The sequence below is a fragment of the Semicossyphus pulcher genome, unplaced genomic scaffold, assembly GCF_022749685.1.
Source record: "Semicossyphus pulcher isolate SPU_LCO1_2020_fin unplaced genomic scaffold, fSemPul1.0.p SCAF_2, whole genome shotgun sequence".
Lineage (NCBI taxonomy): Eukaryota > Metazoa > Chordata > Actinopteri > Labriformes > Labridae > Semicossyphus > Semicossyphus pulcher.
Genome location: NW_027211693.1, coordinates 24631161 through 24656988, shown reverse-complemented (window position 1 = coordinate 24656988; position 25828 = coordinate 24631161). Strand labels below are relative to the sequence as shown.

The 25828-nt window shown below is 41.5% G+C and overlaps 1 protein-coding gene across 1 annotated transcript; it reads right to left on the bottom strand.

Moving 5' to 3' along the window:
* Positions 1-5346: 5346 nt before the first annotated feature.
* tspan17 (tetraspanin 17) lies at positions 5347-24819 on the bottom strand. Its single transcript, XM_069670030.1, has 8 exons — positions 24386-24819; positions 15619-15669; positions 13825-13971; positions 12935-13105; positions 12300-12425; positions 11882-11929; positions 10113-10229; positions 5347-9895 (listed from the first exon to the last, which is right to left on the bottom strand). Exons 1-8 carry the CDS (start codon positions 24470-24472, stop codon positions 9830-9832), a joined length of 813 nt encoding a protein of 270 aa, XP_069526131.1. The 5' UTR covers positions 24473-24819; the 3' UTR covers positions 5347-9829.
* Between the last annotated feature and the right edge of the window lie 1009 nt (positions 24820-25828).

Genomic DNA, 25828 nt, shown 5'->3' with positions numbered 1-25828 from the left:
ATCTTTCCAGGGAGGTTTGAAATGTCAATAACTCCCTCGTACCCCTCCATCTCTGCTGCAAAAGAGCGCTTTTAAACACACCACATGAAAAGCAGACGAGCCGAGTACTGTCATGTGATGTCTGTTTCTCCAACTTAGCTGACGCAGATGTGACGTCATTCGCTGCTCAATGGGTGCCTTTGAAGGCGGTTTGCTACCAAGAACACATCAACAAAATCAATTGCTGCCCAGGCCAGCGGGCCTTATCTGGAGGCTGACATGGTCCATTCCCTCGTGAAGAACCACAGGAAAAGTTTTCCCACTGTCTCTCAATAAGTCAGTGTTCCCGGATGACTGATGCATGTTCAAATCAATCAGGAAAAATGTTATGCGTTTTTATTTCAGTGTCAACCACAGGAGATAATTTCTCAGCTTGCTGCGACCAAAGTTGTGTTATGATTTATTGTTTTAATTTATGTCATGCTTACAAACAGAAGGGGAGGGGCTTAGATGTTGCAGATAAGAGCTCCAGTTTAAATTACATTAATATTGCATGAAATAATCTTCATGCTAACTAAATCTGCTGCATCCTTAAAGAGATAGTCGCTTCATCCATCTGACTCTTCCCACTTAAATTCAGTGAATCCGGGTTGAGCTCAGAGCGACACACTGTTAGGAAAAAGAAGCTTCTCCTCTCCGAATGTCAAATGGAGGCCAGTCAGCTCCTTTAAGATGGCAAACGGTGACCTGCCCGTGCTCTTTAATTGGTTAATTACAAACTGTGTGGATCTGACTCAGCTGCTCAGTCAAGGATTAAAACAATTTGGTGAAATCCTGAACACCAATGTTCAGCCTCCTGGGCTCTGGACTGAGTCACTGCAGGCCTGCGAGGATGTAACCAGGGCCAATCCCCTGCTGTCACTGGCATGGTCATATCTGCAGAGCAATGAAGTGTGGAAATCTGACTAATAATTTCTGCAGAGTAAAAAACTCAGACTTTAAAAATGTCTAAAGGGAACGAGGCTTGAGCCCTCTTTGGCAAGTCAGAATCTGCAGGTAGGTAAAAACTCAATAAGTTTACCATCAGCAGTTAAAGAAAGCTTCATAGTTCTACTGGACAGGGTACAAAGTCAGCTTCCATTATGCCTACTGGTGTCCTTTAATGTTCATTATAATCAGATTTATATAACTGACTGTCAGTTGCCAGTATTTTATATTAAATCAGAAGCAAAAGGATATTGACATCTTAAAGGTTTAAGGGGACGGATTAGTTCATTCACAATACCCAACCATGTTGCACCACCATTTTTCTACATTAGCCCAGAAAGGACAAACTTAACACCAGCTCTTGAGAGAGCCTTTTGCATTTTTAGCCAGTTTTGCAGCCGTTGAAGGTTCTCCCAAACCGTTTGATGCAACTAAATCATAGGCTGTGTTCAAAATGCCGTACTACATACTGCATACTTTATATTACATGCTATATACTACGTTGGACGGTAGTATGTAGTATGGAGGAGCACTTTAAATTCATTTTGCAGTATACTACGCAAAGCAGAAGTGAACAATAACCGCCGCTTCAGCAGGCTGAAGATTCTCCTGGTTGTGAGCAAACGCAGTCGTCTCATACCTGCACGAGTAGACAAATTCATTTTACCATTTAGAGGGAAAAGCAGTTAAATACAATGCTTTGTGGTTCTTTGCGCCACCTTCAGGCAATGAATGTTACAGTTTGTCTTTTTCATAGCTGCTATTTTTGTGTTTGTCTGCAGTTACACAACCTGTTCGCTGGACAAAACACCAAACGTTATAGTATATTTCAGTATGAACCCAGATTAAGACTGAGGTTGTATTAAGTCATAACTGCCAGGAACGATAATTATGAGGTAACTATTCCAAGAATACAATTATTCTGTGTATTTCTTTACTGAATCCAACACAAGTTTCAACAGAAGATCCAGAAGTGCAGGTGAAAGTTGTGGCATTACTGCTTTACAATGGGATGGAATTGTCTTGGACTGATTTGAATTTCATTGCATTGTATAAAAGAGTTGGTACGTTCTTGTTTCGAACATAAGGATTAAGAATGATTCACTTCATGGCTCACAGTTTATCAAATTGATCACACCCACTAACACAAAACAAAGTGCGATTCGCAATCCTTCCACTAAATAGAGATACTGTAATCATGATCATTGCCTGAGGAGATCAGCCAGACACTGTCACGATGTTTAGAGGCTGTATGACAAGAATACTTAGACTATATATACACTGCTTCATGGTTACATTTCATTCACTATTTAAATACTCAGACAGACATCTTTGTCTAACAGTGTATCATATAAACATCATCTTACCAAGAGATAAGACTGTCTGACTCAAAGGTGCAGATCAGGCAGAGGGAAATATCAGAGCAGTTCTGATAAACAGCTTTGAAGGAGGCGACTGCTTTCTACTTAACATGAAAGAAACATAAAGATAAGAAACTGAAGCTATTCGGATTGTTAACTTATGTAGGCGTATGTGTCGTGCAGTTAATGAATAATGCGACGTGTTTGTTTGCTTTTCACTTACTTTCATTTGATGTTTGTTTAATTAAGTTTAGTACTTAGAATGTTTTATAAATTCATACAATAGTCTCATCTTATTTTTTATTTTACAAACTGGATCTTCTGTTAATTTATTGACTCTATTGCAGGAAGTTATAACAATTCATGTTTTATAAAGTGTATCTATTTGAGCAGCTGGGTTGAGGTTTCATGTGGTGTGGGTGGCATCAGATGGAAGTGCATAAGAGTAGCACTATTTCATGTAATATTGATACTTTTTTGTGTTGAATTGTCTTGAGAAAAGAAGGTATAAAAATTTAAAATAAGGAAAAAGGACAATTACCAACCAAAATTGCACACAGACACATGTATGACGTCACCACAACCTCACAGATCTACAACCCACCAGCACAAGGATTCAGGCTTTAATTCTCTTTAATTATGGCTTTTGCCACCTTTAAGGCAGCATTAAATGGTTAAAGTGTAACGTGTGGAACAGCATCAACTGTCTGTACATTTCATGTCAGGAGTTCAACTGCATTAGCACAGGCAGTGCTGTGCAACAGGACACGATAAGAAATCTGCACCAGCTCAGAGTAAAGAGAGTCTGGTGTATATGTGGATTGACGAGACAATCATGAGATTATATATGAACTTATTAAGGTGAAAGCTGATTATCGTGACCGACTGTACATGATGTTTCCTGGGCAGATAAAAACACAAGGCAAATCCTATTTATCGCACAGATAATGCTCCTAGTAGCAGCTGCTTTCAATCAGATCAAAAAGGGGGAATCTCTGCTGCTGCAGCTTACATTGCAGCCATAAGCTGCATGCTTTACGTAAACACGGTAGAACACTGAATGTATGAATTCACAAGGATCGCTAGGTTTAAAAACGATCATCGGCTGCTGTGTCCTCAGGACAGAAACATTAAAGCCATAAGGGCACTGACGCTTGTGTCCATTAGGCCGTTCATTTATTATCAAGGAAACTGCTCCACTTTGTGCAACCTGCTGGAGTCGAGTGTTTCATCCCTGTGATTCAATGTAACGAAGAAACAGACCCTTGATGGATTAATTTGTTGAACATGTATTCTCTTTGATCTTGACATCTTAAGGCAGAGCAGTAATGGCAGGTTACTGAATGGATATGCTTCTAGTTGTTCTCCATAAGCCACGAACAACAAGCATAAAGCACACACACGCTGCTGCTGCTGTCCTCCCTGCCTGCTTCGTTTATCATATCTTTTTAATTTCTCTCAGCAGTTTTGGCATTAAACTTGTGCTGCCTTACGGGACTAACAGACTAAGTCATAGTAGAAATGTGTCAGCGTCTCAGTTCACTGTCACTGTTTGTCTCCCTCTATTGGCTGCCTCATCTATCATCTGATCAATTAAACCACTTTGTAATCACAGAGAAAAACAACATTGTAGTGCAACTTGGACAATTAGTGCCACCTTCTTTAAGTTTGTGCCAGAACTGTGCATAGATGCTGATGTCTTTCCTGTGAGTTCAGTGGTGAAGATAGATCCTTAGTAAAAGTCAGAAAAACAGTGTAATAATATTTTCTACATTCGATAATCATGCATGCAAAAAGCAAAAGTACAGAACTAAATCTCAACTAAACCTAACCACCGTTGCTGTACATCATTACATGTTGTTCTTGAGTTATTATTGCAATGCTTTGACATGAATGCAGCATTTCATGCAATGGCTCAAGTTATTTGTTAATAATTTAGTAATGGTATGTCGCCTTAGCCTCTAACAAGTCCTTTGTCTTGAGTTGTTACAGACTAAGCCTACCAATAATATGTGGAATCCAAACGGCAACCTCTGGGGCTAAAACATGAAGCCACTGCTGAAAAAGCCTTTAGTGGCCTTTAGACTGACTCCAAAAGCCAAATGAACCCATTCGGGCCCGTGTTTAAATGCCCATTTTTAGAGCAGAAATAATAGATAATTTCTCTATCTCTAAGGGAGTGAATTTTTATGTAACGTTATAAATATATTTAGCCTTAATGATAGGGGCGGGGTCACTTGAGTGACAGGTTGATCCTGCTGTGTCAGTCACTGAATTTAACTCTGTGGGATTAAGGAGCCATCTGACCGTCCGAGGAGTCTGTGTTTCAGCTTTTCGGTGGGTCAAATTATCGCATTATTCTATTTACATAGCCTAAGCTATTTGCACTACGTAGCAGGTACACTGTGCTCGTTATGCCCGCTTGTTAGCTTTTACGTTTATTTGTCAGCCAGTGCATAGGAGTCAGGATTGTTGTTGGCTTTTCCCCGGAGAGATTATGGCCAATAGTAGTGATGAGAAGACCAGGTACTTCCAGTTTCCAGGTACGCATCGTTCACTTGCCGCTTTCTCACTGCAGATTTGGGCGAGGGTGCGTTGAGTTCACTACCTCTCTAGACTAATAAATAAACAAACTGCAGTCAATCACCTCCATGAATATTATCTTCTCTGTGGGAAACACAAAGTTAAACTAGCTCAATCACCAGCTAATGAATTAGCCTCGGGTATGTCTTTGATGATTTGGTGCCAACCCCTCGCTCCACTCCAGCATCACCCTCCCTTCCAAATATGGTCACTTGTGGTTTCCAAAAACCAACATGGCGGCCAAATCCCGAACACAAGGCTTCATTTACGCAGTCGAGAAACCAATGGGCGATGTCACGGTGGCTGCATCTATTATTTATACAATCAACAGAGGAATCTGATCCTGCAGAATAATCAGTAAGTACAGACGTCTAATGTAGTGAATATGGTGTGAAATGTCCATGACTGCATGCTACAAAAAGACAACAGCCCACTGTTATGATAAATCCTTTAATATATGAAAGAGGCATATTTTAACACAATATACAGTGTAACAGACCATGTCCCACAGTTTTCATATACAACATTTCTGTACAAGGCTACCCATCTGAGTAGACAGGTCCAAACTGAGAGAATGGATAGATAATATAGTTCTGACTGTAGTATAATGCTGCAACAAAAAATATCCTAAAATGTAAGTCAAGCTGAATTAAGAGATATTTATAGTGGTTTCATTACTTATGAGTATCCAGGTTTTTCTACTGTGAGCAAATCTGTAAAACCATCTCCAACACCTTCCAGTCAGATCATGCTTGCGTCTTAATCAAATGTCATGATCGGGTCTGAAAATGTCAGTCGCAAAACGGTGATATTGCTCCTAATATAGTCACAAATGAGTCAATTATGCTGCCTCTCTGTGCTCTGATGTGACCTGCGTCTGCACACCATGAGGTAAGACTTGTGAATGTCTGATGTGCTAAGAAATATCAACGAATACGCCTCGAGACATTAGCCGACATCAAAGCAGAAAAAAAAGGATCACAGGATAGATTAACAGAGTCACATTGAAAGTCATTTAGTATTATATGCATAAAGATATCGTTCAGTCAAATCGTTCAGAAATGCATATGTAGCAAAATATGTTTCATAGAAAGGAAGGGTTATCAAAATGTGGACAGAAGGGATGATTTCAATGTTATTTGGAAATCATCCACATTGTTTGCGGCTACAGAAGAGCGACATCGTTTAACTGCTTGTTTCTGGTGAATAAAACGCTCTGTGATTGCATATAAAATGTCCATGTCGGCCTGCACACACGCCTGGAAACAGAAAGAAATGGAATGCACATCTGCTTTCACGCTCACTTAAACACATTTAAAAAATGTAAAAACCAGAATAACATTTAAAAAGCATTACTAACTCTTTTATTTCACATTCCTAAACTTCATTTGTCTTGTGCATTGTGGTGCATGAGGGTAACTAGATTTTCTAACAGAGCGTGGAGCACTAGGTCCAAGCTGATAAAAGACTTATACATTCATGGTATGCATAAGGCTCCTCCTCGGGAATGATTTAACTGCCCACAGGGAAAGCAGAGAAATTAAGAGGGTGTTTCGTGATGCAAGGCCATTATGATAAAGGACAGAGCTAATTAGCATTGTTTCTCCCTCCCTCTGTCCCCTGCATTAAAGCAATACAAAGCCAGAATAACCCAAAGCTGTTAAAACAAACATACTCCAGTAAGTCACCTTTATAGAGTCTGCATATTAAATCCTGCCATGCTGCTTTCACAGATTAATATAGCCTTATTGTCCTTATTACCAAGGTGACTGTCTGATTATTGGCATATCCATCCAGACACGGCTGTGGCTGCAGAGAGAGAGAGGGAGAGAGAGAGCAGGGGGCTTTTTATTTAAGAGCTGCAGCTCTATACTGCAGCAGAACTGACACCCGTGGCCTCCATGTGCCTTCAGCCAGATCCTCAGCATCACTCAAAAGGAATCTGCCCTCCACTATACCACGTACAACGCAAAATCTTCTTGCATAAGCAGAGGGGGGTTCTTATGAAGGGAAGGGGTGTTTAAGACCCTGAGCAAACACTTCCAATTAAAGATGATTCAAGAAAAAATGAAACCACTTCAAAGATTTGTTGAACTAATTAATCACACATTAACTGTTTCAACAACCTTTTCAGAAGATTAAACCAGAGAGGTGTGGAGGCTGGAGAAAAACAGCACAGGTTTCATTCTGATCTTCTCGACTCGAGCGGGACAGATTGATTTACAGCAGTTAGTGAAATCAAAGAGGCCCACACACATTTAGAAAAACAGGATGAGGAAAAAAAAACCCCACAAAAATCATCTCACATCAGGCGAGCCGGGCAACTTTGGGTGAGGATTTACGAGAGCTGAGAGCCGTTTTATCCTGTAAATGTTTGATCTGAGGGGGGAGAAAAAAAAACATATGTTTTCTCAGATTGCTTGAGGCGCTTACTTTCTGATTACACCTCAAGTGCTGAAATGAAAGAGCTCCTCCTATGGAAACTCATCCATTTCAGCTGAGGGAAGTCATTAAGAGCAGATGTGTTGTGCTCCACTGGATCTATTCTATTCAAAGCCGCCTGTATTTGAATGAGTGTTGTTTGTCTTGCGCTTAGTTTTTTTTTCTCTCCAAACGATGCACGATTTTAAAAATACATCTGAATGACAGGCTCGGGAACAGGTGCAGTCGCATCAGGTAGTGTTTTGAAGATGGAGCGCGTGGGTGAAGGCAGCATGTGACATGTTTGCACAGCGGAGGATCATAAGGTGCCGTAACTGAATGTAGTCCTTCGTATGTATATATTCTAGAGACTGTGTGAAGGAGGAAAAGTTTTGGTTGCCTGCTAAGAGAATATAAATGCTACTCATCTTTCAACCCTGGCGCGGTGCAATTTAAAAGATGTTTTATTTGGCCGAGTGTGTATGCGTGCATATATATGATTCTGTGTGGTCGAGTAAATCCCACCCAAATCCTGCCTGTGCTGTATATCCTATGTTTTTATATTATCAAGTGAACCCCGGTCGTATGAGCAAATACATTCTGCGAGGATCATGTAGAAGATGAAAAGCTGATGAAAGGGTGATGTATAATTTGAGGAGGCTTTCTGTGTAACGGACATCAAAAGGGAACATAAACAAAGTGTAAACTTGAGAAAGAACAAATAATCGGAGAGTATCCGCTCAGCCTGGAAACAGAAACATGACAAGCTGTTCAGATGCCACAAAGCGAGACGTGTTGTTAGCTTGGTTACTGCACTATACATTAATTATCTAGTCAAAGCAGCATTCATGTTATATCAAGGCTGTTGCTAATATCAATAACGTTAACAGCATGTATTTACTACTCTATTTAAAAAGCAGTCCAAACAAAAGACACAACAATGAATTAAAGATAAAAGCGATACTGGTACATTTTTTAATTTGTGTTTGATCTCTCATTTCAACTGGCACTTCCAACATTAAAGGACAATAAATTCACATTTTGGCTGTCTAGAAATGCTGTTTGTTATTCTTGGCATTCCTAATAAAATCTGAATTGTAGCCAGACAAAACCTTGGCAGTTAGCTTGTGGCTAGCTGATATCATTTGGTCTCCATTAGGACTGCTAACAACATCAACAGTTAGAAGAGCAATCTCGCAGTTGACTGATGGCTCAGAGGTAAAAACAGGTGCCTGCTGAAGTCAAACAGTCAGAATAAAAATATGTGTCTTTGAAAGGACAGGAAATGAATAAAAGGACATTTTAACGGACAAAAAATTCAATATGCAACGGACAAAATATAAGACAAATGTGGTAACATAGTCAAGTAAAAAGGCCCCAAACCAGCAATCCCATGTGCCTGAGGGATGCTCAGAGATAAACTATCTCGACTATCATTACACCCTTTTTCCCTGTATAGCATAGACCTACCATCCCAAGCCCACCAGGCCACTCCATATACAATATCCTTCAGTAAATCAACAGATAATACAATCACTGCAGGGCAAACAGGACCACATTCAAGGAACTGTCTGCATTAAGTTAGTCTATCTAAATTCAACAGACATGGATGGAAAAAAATATATAGATATGCTTTTAACCGATGGCAGAAAGCATATATCTTCGGCCAGGCCCTGAGGTATTGTGGGGCGGGGTGCAGAAATTCCATGTAAAGAACGAGACAGAATGTCACTGGAAATTAATGGCACTTTTTACATTGCGAGTTAAATCTCCTGAAATGATTTGAAGTTGCAGACCAGCCTGTGTTCGGATGTGTCAGTGGTCATAAAAAGGTCAGGATGGAGAAAAATTACACGCAGAGAATTCCTTGATTTTGTTTGCCGGCTGGCCAGCCACCCACACAGCCCTACAGCAGGAAGTGGGGATAAGCATGCTCCAAACAAGCTGTTTGGAGGAGGAGATGTTCAACCCCTCGCTGAGTGGAAAGAGGCTCAGTGACAATGTAACGCTTGAACTAAAAAAGGAGACCTGTTGTCCCTTTTGCTTTGTTTTTTCGTTGTCTCTTATTTTCGTCCATGGCTTCCAATCTCCCGGCTGACAGGAGTCCGTGTGCAACTGCACCCCCGATAAATACACTTGTCGAACAACAAAATGAGAGGAAACAGATAAAAAAAAAAGAATCAAACTGAAGTAGGCAGGATCGTCCTCTGTATATTTGGGTTAAAATCCCAGCTGAGTGGTAAACAAAGTGTTGACTGTTTGGTTTGTGTGGGATATTGTTCTCCCCATTCAAGTGTCACTGATAATCAGGCAGGTAAACTCTTGGTGTCTGTGTGTATACAAGTGTTGTAGGGTGTATGTGCTGCTTAGCTCAGTGGCAAAGTGGACAGAGTTGAATGTTCTCGGCTCTCCGTCGTCTTCTGGACGGGACTGTTAGTGTGCTGTGTTCACCTGGCTCAGCCTGAGGGGCGGGGCTCCCTCCTTCACCTCCTCTCCTGTCACCAGTTGGCTTTGACAGCTTTGACATCGCTCACCAGGTTTTGAGCGAGGCAGATACCAAAAATCTGAAAAGGAAGTGGACATGTGCTTACAGAAAAATGCATCACAATACAGCATGTTGTTTGCTTGATGTTACCTGTTGTCACCACTAGATGGCAGTGACGATGCAAAATCAGAACCCAGACATTTTATGAATTGGAGATAAACACCTTATTTCAAATGCACTAGTGGTACTCATGTAATTGTTTGCAAGGAAAATAGTCTACAAGCAACTTTTCTTACCTGTAAAAGTGCAATACCAACAAAGATTCCAGCCACAATAATCAGGTTGTCCTGAAGCCATTTCTCAAACTGCCCCACGCAGCCCTTGGTGTAGATATATTTCTGCCGCTCCAGCTCCTTTTTTCAAAACAAAAACGCGAGAGGTTAATTGAAATCTGTTTTTTTAATCACATAATAATGCCCAGTTCAAAGAGCAGACATTGCCCTTTTGCATGATTTAAACAAACATCAAACTCTGCCCTATGACTAATGCTGGACAAAACAAACAAAACACAGATAACATTTTGCCCACTGACTCCTCCGCCGCTGCGGAGGGCATGACGAGTGAGTGATAGCTGAGTCACTGGGAGATTACAACGTGTCAGTGTCTGGGCATCATGGAGAATATCAAGGCAGTGTGTTCACTTTCTCAGAGGACCCTGTCAGGACTGAACAAACAGGCAGAAGCTGTTTCCTGTTACCAGACAGATGGCTGTTTGTGTTGTCAGATTCAGACGATGATGTATGTGGTCTTTTCAGAGATTGGAAAAAAAAGAGGAGAAGGTGTAATTTAGAGCTGCAATGACACTGAAATGGGGGGTGAGAATGGGTGTGAACAGCACTCTATACAATGCTTTCTTTGTTGCTCTTCAAGACAAGTCAAGCAGTCAAACCCTTTGTTCTCTTGCACAACCTGAAAGCTTGCTTTCAACCAATGGGACGTAGAGGGAGCCCCTTGGCAGCCAATAAAATAGCAGGAAACACTATGTTGTTCTGGCTGTGAACTTCCTCTGAAGCTATTTCAGCCCCCTGCCTTTGTTGTGCTGCTGTCCTCCCCATGTCTCCTGCTCTTCCTCTTTCCCAGCCGGCGCTCCACTAACAAGCTGCACAGGAACTCGTGCACATCACTGATAGTTTCAGCGAAAATGTCAACGGCCAGGGCGTCAGCAGAAGAGCATGCAGAGAAAATTAATTCATACCAACTCAGTGGCAGGTGGTTCACTGTATTGCAGTGCGCCTAGCAACAGCAATCTTTCTGACTGCAGTGCAGTGAGTTGTAACCACCACACCCACACACAGAGGAGAAGGGAACGGACTGGCATAACCCACTGAGTCGCCAATTACAGAGTGTAGTAAGGCTTCTCTCTGGGCTATAACTGGAGCCTAATTATCCCTGTTAGAAGAACAATCTGTTATTAAGGCAAGATGCATGCAGAGGAGCCTGTGAGCTATTTAACCCTTTACATTCTTTGAGTCTCTTGAGCTGGACAACTGGTTCTACGTACACATATTTGTTTCTCTTCTTTCTTTATCAAGATCATTAAGCAAAGACGCTATAAAAATCAACATTTCATCGGTTTCATTTTAAATCATTCATTAATCAATTTTAATGGGTGTTGGGATAAGCAATCAAGCTCAATAAAAACTGAGATTACCACCCCAACCTCAAACAACTGCCTTGAGTGTTTCAATCAAACTGGTTTGCAGCGTGTCAATCAACACCCTCAGGAGTAATCCCACTCAGCAGCTTTGTGTCATTTAAGCCAGAAAGGCTGACACTGGCTGCCAATCATGCTCCACTCCTGCCCCTGACTTTAATGTGCATTTGGAACCGGTTCTGCTATAATCGAATCAGACTTTCAAAAGATCGAGATTCATTTGAAACATATCATAACACACAATATTAATATGTCAGAGAGAAGGGTCCAATAGAGAGAATAAGTGGAGAGTAATACAGAGTATAAAAAGCAGCAAAGAGATCTGGTAGAAAAGTGTCTGGAGATACTAACCCCTTGAAGTCGAACATCATAACCACACTGCGTGTTGATGACATCCTCCTGTAAGAGCAACACACGCATGTGAAACCCTCTCCATTTCTGCTTCTAGTCTTAATATTAGACATGCTGAACAAGATTTAAGTGTGAAGGATGATAAACATAAAGACCTGACTGCTTTGCAGAGTTTAAACATGTTATTGATAAACCTTGAGTGTGGATACAAAACAAGGACTACAAGATGTTTAAAAATATTTCTGTTTCTACTTCTTTCTAAATCAATTCAATAAGTGTTTAAAATGCATCGTATGCTGACGTACTGCAAAGAAATCCAAGGTGATGTCTTGCTGCAGCTCTATACTAGATTATGAATTCAAATCATGATATATATTTATTCACAATGTATCATGTTTTATTATCCTAAATTACTCACTGCAGGGTCTTTGACACAGCAGGAGAAGGGCACTCCACAGCGCTCCCTGCTGGGGTTCAGCTCCGTGCAGTTGAAGTAGATGTTCAGGTTCCAGTCATCGGGCCCGTGAGCTCCGCAGCACGACCACTGAGACAGCAGCAACAACAGGCAGAGATTAAACAGCCGACTCCAGTGAAGAGACAGATTTATTTCGTCTGATCTGGTCTTGAATCAGCTTTTACAGCCTGACTCAGGTCAGCTTGGGTGGGCAGTCAGCTTACTGTGGCGGGTAGCAGCGACAGATAGTGAGACACAAATGGCGAGACAACAGTGGATGTAATCGTCTTTACAGTACATCATGGCAGAGCGCGGTGTTTACACACGGGAGCCAATTATCTAAACTGCTTCATTCATATAATTGGATAATCATTTGAGGGAAATACAATCACATTAATCAAGAGATTTACCACACAATGGCAGCGGCTGACTCATTTTCCTGTCTGCTTAGAAGAGAGCTGATTCAGGATCAGTGTTGAAATCATATAAAGTACAACATTTCAAAAGAAGGGAGTGGCTTCCTCCAGATTAGACATGGAAGCTGGATGTATTGTGACCTCCAGTGTTACGGGAACTTGAGTCAGTAGGTGTGGACTCACATATTCCTGGGCAAAGTCGATGAGATTCTGCAAGTCGATGTCATCTCTGTAGGCCTTGACATTGTTGTTGATGAAAAAGTTGAGCTGGTCTTTGATCCAGTCTTTGAAGACGAAGGCGAGGATCCCCGCAGTCAGCTCCAAGAAGAAGATCAAACCGAGGAACACAGAAAACTGGGGAGTACACAATGCATACAAACACAAAAACAATAAATTTGTCACTTCAGAGAATGTGGGTGTTCCAGAGAAAATACAGTTTGAACCTTTTTTTAAGAAATAAAGGGACAGCCATGATGTAATGTCTCTTTGTAAGGCCTCTGCTGATTTGCTGAGCGAGTGTGGCAACAAAAGCCGCAGTCTCAGGGGTACCGTTATTTCATCCCTTTACAGTAAATGCAGGAGGAGACGGGGCTAATGATAAATGCACAACAGCCACATTAGCTCCTCACTCTGACGCCTGACTTACTGCTGCTAATGGACATCGGCTGGAGTTAATAGCTACTCAGAATCACAGCCAGCAACTAGGCGAGTTTGTCTCCATCAGTTATCAATAGAGCTGAACACAAATAAACCTCCCAAAATGGTGCAGGGCTTTAGAGTAACTAAAAGCTAGCACAAAAGAGCTGATGGGGAAAATATGCCTTGATGAAGAGAAAATGTTTTGATGGTTTGTGAGGCACAGATCAGCGTTTCTGATCATGACATAATGAAACAAGGCCTGGTTCAGCGATAACACATATCTGGCCCGTGCAATTTCCCGTAGCATCAGGCTCGAGTGAGTCAATGTGACACCTGCTGCGCTGACAGACTCGGCTCTGGTGTCAACTGCAGATCTAAGGGGACGTGAAGTGGTCAAAACAGTGTCGGTGTGCGGAGTACTCGCTCTGGCTTACAAATTTAAGCAGGAAGGTGTTCTCTCTGAGCGCTCCGATACAGCCGGCGAAGCCCAGGATGAACATGACCCCTCCGACGACGATGAAGAGCCACACGGGGTCGAAGCCCCCCAGGTCTGTGATGGATGACAGGTTTGACAGCACGCCCTGAGGGAGAGGAAGACAGACAAAAGAGAGGGGTTAATAATTCTGACTGTAATAGTTCAAAAATCAATCATCACTGTCTCTAGTGCAAGCTCCAGGCGACATTTCTCACTTTACAAAAACTCACAGTTAACCTTGAGCATGTGATGTCAAAAAGTGAGACTCTGAGGCCAGCTGGGGCTGCTTGCTAGGACACGGAGTAAAGGACTTAAATGTGCTTAAATGGTCTTTCTGTTTAGTGTGTAGCTTTCTAAATAAAGCCACAAACCCCTGATGCTTTTTGACACACAACACATTTCCTTCTCACAGATCTCTGTCCAGCTCCAGCCTTTAAAACAAATACCATTTATCGGAAAAGGCACAGCACAGAGCCCTCTGCAAACATTTCCAAACAGACATCTGCCCTTCCTTTCTGCATATCCTGTCCTCACAGCCCCGAGGCCACAGTGCATCCAACATGTTTTCCTGCCAGTCTCTCTTCTGCATCATGCACTGAAGCTTTTCTTTACCATAAATTACAGCTTGACACCAGAAAGAGGGAAGATGAGTTTATATCAAAGGAAAGCACATTAGAAGCATGTGCAATGTGGGAGTCAAAAACATGTTCAAATGTAACGTGTTCTGGTTCATGCATGATCTGTCATCATATTTCTCACCATCCATCCGCTCTCAGACCTGACTTGCTGTTTGATTGTCACGTTCAGCGCACATGTCAAACACTTGCAGCCAAAGCCCAGGGATCCTGGATCTCACACATGCTTAAGTTAAGCTCCTACCGCGCTGAGCTGAAGGACAACTATAGGGCAGAGGCATTACTGGATTCTTGTGTTTTTTATGGTGCAGAATAAAGTGGCTTCATTTGAATTTAAGCATGCGACCCTGAAACAATAAACAAGTCTGGCTGAACGCAGCAAGCTAGAAAGTAATCATCTTAGTCACTGAGACCCAAACACACTATTATGCCTTTCCAGTACCCACTATTCATCATTGGCCTAATCCCTTTAAATTATTCACGCTGTTCCACTGAGGTACTCCGGTGCAGGCCTATTTGCACAGAGTTCAAGACCAAGACGTTACTAATCAGTACATGCTTCCACGCTGGAGCAGCATTTGTTAAACCGACTGCTACAACTTCTTGATAATTAATGAACAAATTGACTGTTTCAAACATGGCCACTGCACAGGAGGTGGATGGCAGCAACTGTAGCTAGTTCATTGTGGAAAGTAAACATTAACCAGTTTCCATGCAAATTTGAGCCATTCATTCAGGGCCGTGAGGCAAATGAGTTTGTAATTTTGGCCTCCCTATTTGTTGCTGTGCCCATTTTTAGCTTCCGTTTACTTCTGCAGCTGCTGGAAAAACATATCTGCTCAACAGTCGCACATCACAGCCTCAGCTGCATAAACATAATTTATTTCTTCAGACATGTTTACCAGGAGCATTATCAGGTAATGTGCCTTTAAGTGCTACAAAGCCTTACATGAATGTTGCCTTTAATTCCCTCACCACTTCCCTCAAAAGCCTTGTTTTCATCTACACTCTCTCCTGCAAACTGTACTTCCAGCTCATTCCTGCAGGAATATGGAGAAGAAGAAGAATTCAAGCTATGCTGTAGCAGTGTGTGTTTGCGTGCATGTGTTTATACTAACCTTCTCCGCCCATGCCCACAGGCCGATGCCCAAGAATGCTGCTCCGAGTAACTGTAAGACAAAGCATGCAGGGGAGACGTCATTGTCAGACTGAAATAATGTTGGTATGAAATATATGAAAGCATCAATTACAGTTAAGGACAGATACAACATTCTCATTGACACGTTTATAGAAGTTTAACAGTCGAAAACTTAATCAATCAGGAATGTGGGGTTAGGTCCGTCTCCATCACAACATATGCAAACAAACCAACAACTATCTTCAGATTCTTAATAATGTAAACGTTTGATTTATGCATCTTAATCCATGACATCATCTCCTTACACAGCCAAACCCACATTAAATACTTGAGGAGGGCACAGTCAAAACACAGACACAGAAACCTAAAAGGTGCTTTTCTATTCAAATCAATTAAAATTAAAATGGCCTTTAACAGCCTGTAAACAAAAGCTAATTCCCAGACTAGTCTTTCTAACGTGCTGTGGACAGAGTGACTGATTAGATCTGCAGGTTACTACAGGTAAGAGTCACTGCACTTGGCTGCTTAACAGGTTGGAGGATCTGATATCCTGAGAGTTAAGGAAAATCCCTCCAGTATTAACCTCCCGCCCCGTGGAGGATGGATGTCTGGCTGTTCAAAACAAGCCCAAAAAGAGCACTTTTAAAGGCTGTAGAAGACGACTTGAGATGGCACTAGACCGCCTGATGTAAAGAAATCTAATAAAACAACAGCAATCTTTCAGGCACACATTAACCAGACTGTGTAAGTGTTGTCTAATCAGCTGCTTAGCAGCCACAAACCGTCATTCCTGAGAGATTTGAGCTGGTAATGAACTTAACTCCAACACACCATAATGGCAGAGACTGAAATATAAAAGCTCCATTGAAATTGGGATAAATCATATTGTTGGGAAGCTGATTAAATCAGGGGAAGCAGGTAAACTGATGGCAATCCATCAGCCTGCATAACAAGCCCAACAATGTGACAGTATGCCAAACAACAACAGCTGCTGTGCGGGGTTGCTGCAGGGCCGGCCTGCTAGTTACGCAAGTGGTTGTAGTGGAATGTGTGGTGGCTTCGGCTGGAAAAGTGACACGCAAGAAGAGTCACGGTAAGCAGCCAGGCGGAGATCAGGTAGAAGAGATTAGACTGACAGAGTATTAAACCATTTATCCTCTGACTCTAAATAATCCACCTGGATAAAAAGAGAGAGCACGAGAAACTCTGAGGGAGAAAATAACTCTCACTAAACAGACTAGAAACGAGGAATACACGTCTCCATCTAGTGTAATGTTACAGAGTGATTCTCTGGATATCAGGGATACTTAGTAAACACTTGATAGCTTTCAATTATAGATCACATTTGATAAGTACTGTCATTTTTAAACCAAAGATAAGCAAGATATCTTGACAAACACTTCAGGCTGGATTACCGCTCTATGGAATTAAAACCCAATATACACATTTAATATATAAAATCTTCTTCTATGTATGCTAGTGACCCCTGTCTACAGTATGGCATGCAGAGCTATACACTAGTTTGACTTTATTTTTAAATTAAAAATAAATGATGTCTGGAGGTCACTGCATCTAGCATCCCCAATCCTCCCGGGACAACACAACACCTGCATGTGTTATATAACAGGGTGGGACTTTTTGGCTGCAATTTCTCACTCTCACTACTTTCAATTCATAGTCTGGAGAGCCGCGGACGCAGCCCACAAAGGAGTGTCCTTGAGAGAACCTGAAGGCCAAACTGAACCTGCGTCTTCTTTCCAAATAAGACGACGTGGCTGCACAGAGCCCAAAAATTAATGTTGCATTAAAGGGGGCCTTTAGAGTTGAAATTCCCCAGAGGTTATCGCCAGGAAGTTGCCCTCTAATGGGCAACAAAGTGGCTTGAATTTTGAAAACTCCGTGCCAAGTAATCACTCAACATGACTGTTATGTGGACTGCATAGTAATTTCAATTTCAAACATTACTCAGACATTAAAGGCTGGAATGAGGAGAATGTGCAGCATCTATAAGAGCGGATTTAATTCTCTATATGCAGCAGGCCCACTATGGATGTTACACTTATGTTGCTTTTTTGCAACCTTGAAAAATAAAAATAGAATACATACAGAAGTTTGTATTTTCTAAAGGTAGACATATCTGTAAATGTCTGCAAACATACACATGGCTAGGGCTGCACAAAAGATCGCATCGTTGGGGTATATTGTCCATGCTTTCACTCCATCTTGATGCGATCACATGAAGCCCAAGCTAGCGATCAGCTTCCCTCAGATTAGTTGGAGTCAATTTATTAGTGAAAAAAAACAAAAACTTTTTGGATTTATTTTGGATTCAGGAGGAACATGTTGCAAACACAGGTATTGTGTAAAACATCCAAAACAGCAGATTGACATCAGCCCTTTTTACATTGTGGTTCTGCCACATCGTTGTAACGAACCTCTGCCGTTATGCCTCCTATGCCATTTTACATTGAACCAAGCAACGCCGGTATAAAGCCGCTCCAGTGTGTGTTTTTGCACAGCGTTCTGACGGATGTAAAACATGTGCGAGGTGTAAACAAACTGCACGTGCTTCACGTACACACGACGCTGTACTGCCCTGCCGGTTCCGCCATTTACACAGATGCCAATTCACCTCTATTACTACCTCCGATGCCGAGTCAAAGGCGAAACAACTTCACCCCACCATTCCACCTCTGTGCGTTTTACGTAGAAGACGAGGAGTAACAGAGGCGTAATAATCCCGCCTTGAACTGGCAGTGTAAAAGGGGCTATACAAACTGAGTGGTAGCTAATATGCACTCTTAGATAATTGTTTATTTATCTCACTACATATTGTTATCTCAATATTGAAATATGGAATTCCAAATAGCAGAGTTTTCTCATATCGTGCGGGCCTACACAGGGCTGATGTTCTTCCTGTCTCATTCCCATTGCTCTGTCAGCAACAGGAAGCAGGAAGAGTTGGTGACACTTTGATGGAGAATATCCTGCATGCATGAAAGCTTGAAGTTCCTAAACTAAATCAATGACCATTTCTACACATAATTACCCAGTGATGATGAATTGGGATGTAAATAACCCGGACAACATGATATTTACTGGTATCACAAAGTAGGCCTGGCCACTACACAATTTAGATTGATTCAATTCGGGGGCCTGCGATAAAGATGCTGTCCTTTACCTTATCAAAACATAAAGGATAGAAAGGAAACGGTGACAAACCCTGCCCTGTGGACATGCCATGATAATTACAAAATAAAAGTGTGTATAAGATGGTGATTTGGATAGATATCGTTACCACTAATGACTATGATTAGATGGGTTTGACTGGGAGGATTACCAATATCTAGTGCTGCCTAAAGTGCTTCAAGAAGTATTCAGAGCCGCAATATTTAGGAGCACCCATATTCCACATAAATTATGCACACTTAAACTTAATATACTTAAGTTTAATTGCTCAAATCATTAATTACAAGATGCCCTGGTGGTTCCGTACGAACACTTTCCAACCCTCTCTTCCCATCTTTCCTGTCTCCCCTCTACTGTGAACTATCCAATAAAGCAGGACGGAGAAAAAAAGTTACCTCTTCACTCTGGTGCTTCTAAAATAAAAACACCGACCAGACACTGAACCAGAAAAGTACTTCTGTTATATTTTCTTGTTATTTCCGGTCAAAAGTACTTCAATGCGTGTCAAGTTGCATTTCCCAGTGCTACAGCTTGAGGCGACCTCGAAGGCAGCATTATAAGTGAGACAGCTTTGAGGCATCCATGCCTGATAGCCTGTCATTTTGATTTACTATTTTTTCCACCATTTCTGAATCTCTTTCTCTGTCAGGCAACACTTCCATCAACTTTGTTTTTGAAACAAACAACAACTGAGCACCTTTGCAGAGAGAACTGAAGGCTGAATAAAACTTTTTAGTTGATTTAAGCACAATACTTGGTTGAAAAGTGTCTGTTATTGTATAAGCCTAACACACTATTTAACATATAACCTTGTAGGCATTTTTTTTTCTGTACCTGATAACGTGCCTTTTAAAGCCCTTTTTGCAAACCAAACCTCCCTCCTGGGACAATAAGGTTTGGACTGCGGTGAATGTGACTGAGTGAACACTTTGAAACCTGCCTTTGTACAGCGCTTAAGTTATTTCCTTTTATCTAACTTTTCCCACAGTGTAATGTGGGCAGCAAATGTCGAATCCAGGTCAGTCACTGGCATTGAAACACACTAGTACCTGTGCTAAACTCCGCCATTGCCACCCTGAGACAAAAATGTTCCCCAGATAATCAGTGTGCTTTTTTCTGAGCAGTAGACAAAAAATTTAATCTAACAAAGCACATTAATCTTCTGGTGTCTCACAACAATTAAGCAATAAAACCAAGAAAAAAATAGCATTTCCCCAAGGGGATTAATAAAGCAAATGTGTTTCTTAAAAACTCAACATTGTGTCCTTGTTTGCTTCTGCTTAGTTTATACTTGATTGCTTCTGTTTGTCTGGAGACAAGATGCTTTAAAAGCCCCTCAGGATTGGCTTCTTTAAATCTCACCTGCTTTAGTATATAATTTGTTTTTCGTCTGTGTATTTTTATCCTTCTATCTAATCCCTGAGCTTTTATCGGTGTACTTCTGTTTTTATCACTGAGAGAAATAAACAAAGTCTGGAACTAGATGTCCTTGTTTATGCTTAAGTTATTCAAATCAGGCAGTTCAGGTTACTTCTCCGTCAAGTGCTGTAGTAAGATGTGTGCGTCCCAGAGCGGAGGGGTTCCTCTCCATGAGGACAGACGGATTATCAACACTTGAGGAGATGCCTCCCTAAGCCAGCTGATCCCATTAACCTCAACTAACTAGCAGACAAACCAAGCTCTACGGTGCCTGGTCACACACACGCACACACACAGGCTATAGACCTACTCAAGTGTGATGACTGCCCTTTCAATGACTCCCTGAAAAGCTGAATTTGTAATGAGGCCGGCCGTGTGAAAGCTTCATGATATGATATCAGCAGTACTGCTAACAACTCCTCTGATACCACAGCAAAGAAACACTTCTGTCATTTTGCACTGACACTTCCCGGCACTTGATACTGCAAAATCAATATATCTATTTGTCTGATTAACTGCAACAGCGTGTAACTAAAACAAGTTTCAGGGCCAAAATGCGTCAGACTGATTGGACTTTGAACACTGGAGGCTGAGGCTATAATCCAGAGAAGTTTAAATCCTGTTCAAAGCTATTTTCTTGTAGCCAGATATATATCTAGATATGGTGTAGACCCTTTCTGAGACGGACTTCAGTTGACACAGACTATCAGAACACAAATCAGAACAGATGAGAAAAGAAGAGTCCCTCTGTGAGTGGTCTCCCTGTTCACATTTGATTTTATCTGTGGAAAACGGCAAATAGTACTGAAAGCATTCACATTTGCCCTCTGGAAGCACACAGGAGAATAGCTGTTATTTTACACTGTATTAAGAAGGTATATACTGTACTACAAGTGCAACTGAGAATTATTTTTACCAACCATTAACCTGCTGATTGTTTTCCGGTTAATTGATAATGATTTTTTTTTTTTTTTAAATGGTACCTACATAGTGAAAATGACCATTATGACGAGCCACCTACATTAATTCACCTACAGGCAAAGCGTTTCCTCCAATGCAATCAGAAGGGCTTTTTACACTGCCAGTTCAAGGCGGGATAATTCCACCTCTGTTACGTTCTGTCCTTGGAGGCGTAATGGTGGGGTGAAGTCATTCCGCGCCTTGAGCCGGCATCGGAGGTAGTAACAGAGGCGTAACTGTAAACTGCAGAGCCGGCAGGGCGGAACAGTGCCTTGTTGACTTGAAGCACGCGCTGTTTGTTTACACCTCGCGCTTCCATAACGCTGGAACGCTATTTAAAAACACGCACTGGGGCGGTTTTATGCCGGCGCTGTGTGGTCCAGTGTAGAATGACAAAGGTGGCATGAGGACGGAGCTTCGCTACGGCGATGAGGCGGAACCGCAGTGTAAAAAAGGCTAGAGAGTCATACCACATACATTAGGTATGTTGACTACCTCTAAATGTGGCTTGGGTGACAGGTTGTGTAACGGCTGCATTCACACTTGGCTCTTCACAGCTGTCCACCTTTGATGTGATCACCCAATGAGCATTTGGGTGCCAAATGTGAGCCGACACTCGGAGCCGTAGCTGGCTAATAATACACTGCCTGCATCCAACCAAGTCAGCAACTTGGTTACAGCTTAACAAGCTCTTAATTACAGCATGCAGAGCTTCCAAACATTTCAGCAGTTCGGGCAGAAAATATGATTAATTAAGTGGCTGTGATGAATGTGTGCATTGTACAGACGTGAGAAGGTGCACTGTTGTTGTTGGATGAGACTGTTTGGGTGTCAACAGCGAGTTTGGGTGCTGGAAGAATTCACTCGGAGAAGAAGACACTATTATATTGCTGCATTTTGTTCACAATATTTAGGGTCCTACAAGCATTCTGTCTCAATTTAGGCAGCAAGCCTGACAAGATCACTGTAGGAAAGACAAATGGGCTGATTTGTGGAGAATAAACCTCATCTCTCTCCATTTGGGCAATGCACCGGCTTGTCTGTCAAAAGCTGTTTCGCAGCACACAGACAAGAGGCGAACATCTTCTTGTGATTATTAACGGAAACAGCCAGCGAGCTGGAACTTGTTCCACAGTTTCACAAAGAGCCCAGACTCAGGGCTGTTAGCTTGGCCTGAGTGTCAAAACAGTCTGAAAGAGCACAATATGAGTCAGACACAACACTATCGCCCTATGACTCAGAATTTCCTGGTTGATTCCTCAGTCCAATTGAATTATGGTGCACTTTTCATTCGAGAGGCCAATTGTAAAAAGTATTTGTGCAGCTTTCTTAAACAAAAATATCCGGCTTTTGGCATGTTGGCAATTCATATAGTTTGAGTTACACGAAGAAAGAAAACATGACAGAGATATGGTGTAATACTGAAAACATTTTGAAGAGGAGTGTTGAGGAATGAAGAGGTGGTGACGGAGGGAGGAGGAAAAGGAAGAGAGCCAGTTGCATGTGGATCCCATGTGTCGTCAGAGCAAACATATGAGGGGAGAAAAAACTACAGAATCACACCCATTCCTCCCCCCAGTCTTTGTTATCACCAGCCCTCTTTGCGTTTTTGGGTGTGCGAGCAAGAGAAACAATGCTTTCCCGCAGAGCCCGAGCACTATGGTGGTGGAGGGAGTGAAAAGGGTGCTTTGAAAAGAGAAGGGATTGGGTGGTATTCAGGCCCGTGTGGCCTTTTCCCTCCAACAGTGTGTGGGAAGACCCTCTGGGGCACACAGACACGCCATTCCTTCACCCACAGACATTATATTACGCCAGCCGCACAGAGGCAACGCAGGAGGGTGAGGAGGGAGGGGTGAAGCAGACTGAACAGAGGAACTTTTCAGACTGAGGAGGGATAAAGATTGATGGAGGGGGGGCGTTGTAAGGGAGATGTGGGCTCTATTGCCACTGGTCAAACAATACAGATGAGACTGCCATTTCTCAAACTCAGACGCACAATGGTACTAATCCTTACTGCGAAGTCAAATCAGCCTAGTTTTTTTAAACTATATCTTCTTCCACCAGCTTCTCTAACAATCAAACCATCACCACTGCTTCCCTTCACCTAAAAACAAAAGTGAGCCAAATAACTGATTCCAAGGTTACGGAAAACACAGGGTCGTTGACTGACGTGTCATTAACAAAGAGTCAAGAGGACTCATACATAACTGATACCAAGGTTATTTAATTAGAGCAGAATAAGTTAACGTTCTAGGGAAATGATGGGAAGGAGTCAAAGCAAGAACATTTGTGCCATTTCAGGCTGACAGGAATGCAGTTAATACCTTTTCAGGGTTTGGAAAATTAAAAAATCTGTTTCTAATACGTGTTAGAAAGAGTCCTTGGGGAAGCATTTACTGTTGTAGTGTTCTGACCAGACGAGAACATATATTTTAATATTTTTTGCTTTGTGTCACATTTCTTTGAATGTATATAATGCTCTGTTTATAACTGTGTAAAGCACTTTGAATTGCTTTATGTATGAATGGTGCTCTATAAATAAACTTGCCTTGCCAAGGCAGGATTTAAATTGGCTGCGATTTACATACCACTATTGAGCAATAGGTAATTCATGACGGTAAAACTTTTAGCTGACCAGCCTAAAAAGAAAGGGACTTTAAGCTACAGAAAAGTGAAAGCTTGTTGTTTTATTTTGTTTTATACGGTTTTGCCTACAGCCTACACCTTTTCGGTTGATGTATCCCCAAATGTATTTATTTAATGTTTAGATAACTTCTGTGGTTCTTTTTTAAAGGGGGGAGATATTGTTAATGCTGACCTAAATATATAGATAAAACAAGTCATGATAATTTTATTGTTAATTATAAATACTAAGAGCACATCTCTCTACTTTACTAACTCAAAATTGTGATTGACTTCCTCTAGGACAGCAAGTAAACAAGGGAACATGTTATGCATATTAACAAGGAAAACAACAACAACAACAACAAGAACAACCAAAACAACTCATGACAGGGAAAGACTGATTTAACACTTTACAAACTAGGGTTTAGTTTAGCCTTAAACCAATGGTGCTGGGCTAACTTTGCCCCCATATTACATGACTTTTAGTTAGCTCTATTGCCGTTATTTCACCATGATATCGACAGGCACACGGTACAAAAGCTGTATCTACTTACCCAGAATAAAATGTTGAATCCAAATAAGAAGTACTTGACGCAGCAGCTGACTTCTGCTCCTTTGAAGTGATGCTGTTTTCTGCTCATTCTTCACTCAGGGACGGTTGCTAACTGAACGGCTAGCTGGTAACGAATGTTACAACGGTTGGTACTTCGAAAGCTTAGCCAAAGCTGCAGTTCCTGAACCACTGAAGCCAATGTTAGCTGGCTCCATCAGTTTCACAACGCCGAGTAAACTCGCCGGACAATTTTAAGTACATCAAACATAGACGGCTAATTTTCCTCTCCTCGCTCTAACCATTAGCTTGCTAGGCCAGCTAGTTCCCAACTTCTCTGGTTAGCATTAGCTGCTAACAACAACAAATCCAGGGACACTTAAGGCACACACATTCATCTGCAGTGCAGTCGATATTCAAGTCGCCTGGCGTTTATTTAGGAACGCACAGCGGGAGATAGAGATAAAGCTGATGGTCTTTCAGCTACCTAAATGTCTCCTCGATTATCTCTGTTGCCGCATCGTCGCTTGAAATCTTCATCCTTGTTGTTTTGTGCTGTAAAACAAGCCCCTGCTGTCAAATGAGGAGAACCACTGCGCTGCCTTCAACCTTTTCACCTCAAGAGCGGCCTCTTGTGTTCAGTGAAGCTTTTCACTTTTCATGGAAACGAGGAACAGCTAAAAATATCCTTATTTTTCCCACCTCAAACAAAACATAGAGAGGGTAAGTGCACTATTTCAGGTTAATGGATACAGATTTATAAATTAAAAATTGAGGAAAGGACCAAAAGTACTATTTGAATTACATGGTTTAAGGACTGCATTGCTCATATTCCCATCTACAGCAAATCAGTTATATTTAACAATATATTAAAGTCTATTCTGCATCATAAAGTGTAATTTATAAGCAAGGTTGTGGATATAAGCTCCCGCACCTACTATACATCTCCTTACTATATGCCACCATATTTGCATTTTTCTTGCAAGCCTTACACTTTTTGACTTGAATCATACGTGTGATATCTAACACAGAGATATCACCTTTTTCTCCTCCGGAAAGCAGCTGTGCCAGAATCTTATGAGTTGTAATCCTTGGATAGAAAATGAGACTGTACAATGCTAACTACACTGATCAGTTATAGTGCAGTTATTGTAGGCACTGACTCTAAGAGAGTATCGGACTGTTTCACAACATGCATATTGACAGAAAACAAATATAGCACTTTTACAATTCCAGTGAGCAAGCATACATAGCAAGAAACAGCTATACCCAGTCATAATTTGTCATATTAATTACATTTCTGCTTTTCCTGCTATGACATGTTAAAACATCTGCTTTGAAAAATGTCTTTAGGAATGACTTTCATCTTTACTTTGAAACAGGGATACTAAAATTAAATTTTATCGTTTATTGACAGTTTTTTGATCGCCGTATATACTACTAAAGC

Excerpts from the sequence above, each read along its gene's own strand:
- tspan17 (XM_069670030.1), bottom strand. The coding sequence starts at position 24,472 with ATGAGCAGAAAACAGCATCACTTCAAAGGAGCAGAAGTCAGCTGCTGC. Across the intron at positions 15,670-24,385 it reads GATTCAACATTTTATTCTGG|TTACTCGGAGCAGCATTCTT; the intron begins GTAAGTAGATAC and ends TTTGTCTTACAG. Across the intron at positions 10,230-11,881 it reads ATGATGTTCGACTTCAAGGG|GAGCTGGAGCGGCAGAAATA; the intron begins GTTAGTATCTCC and ends TTTTGAAAAAAG.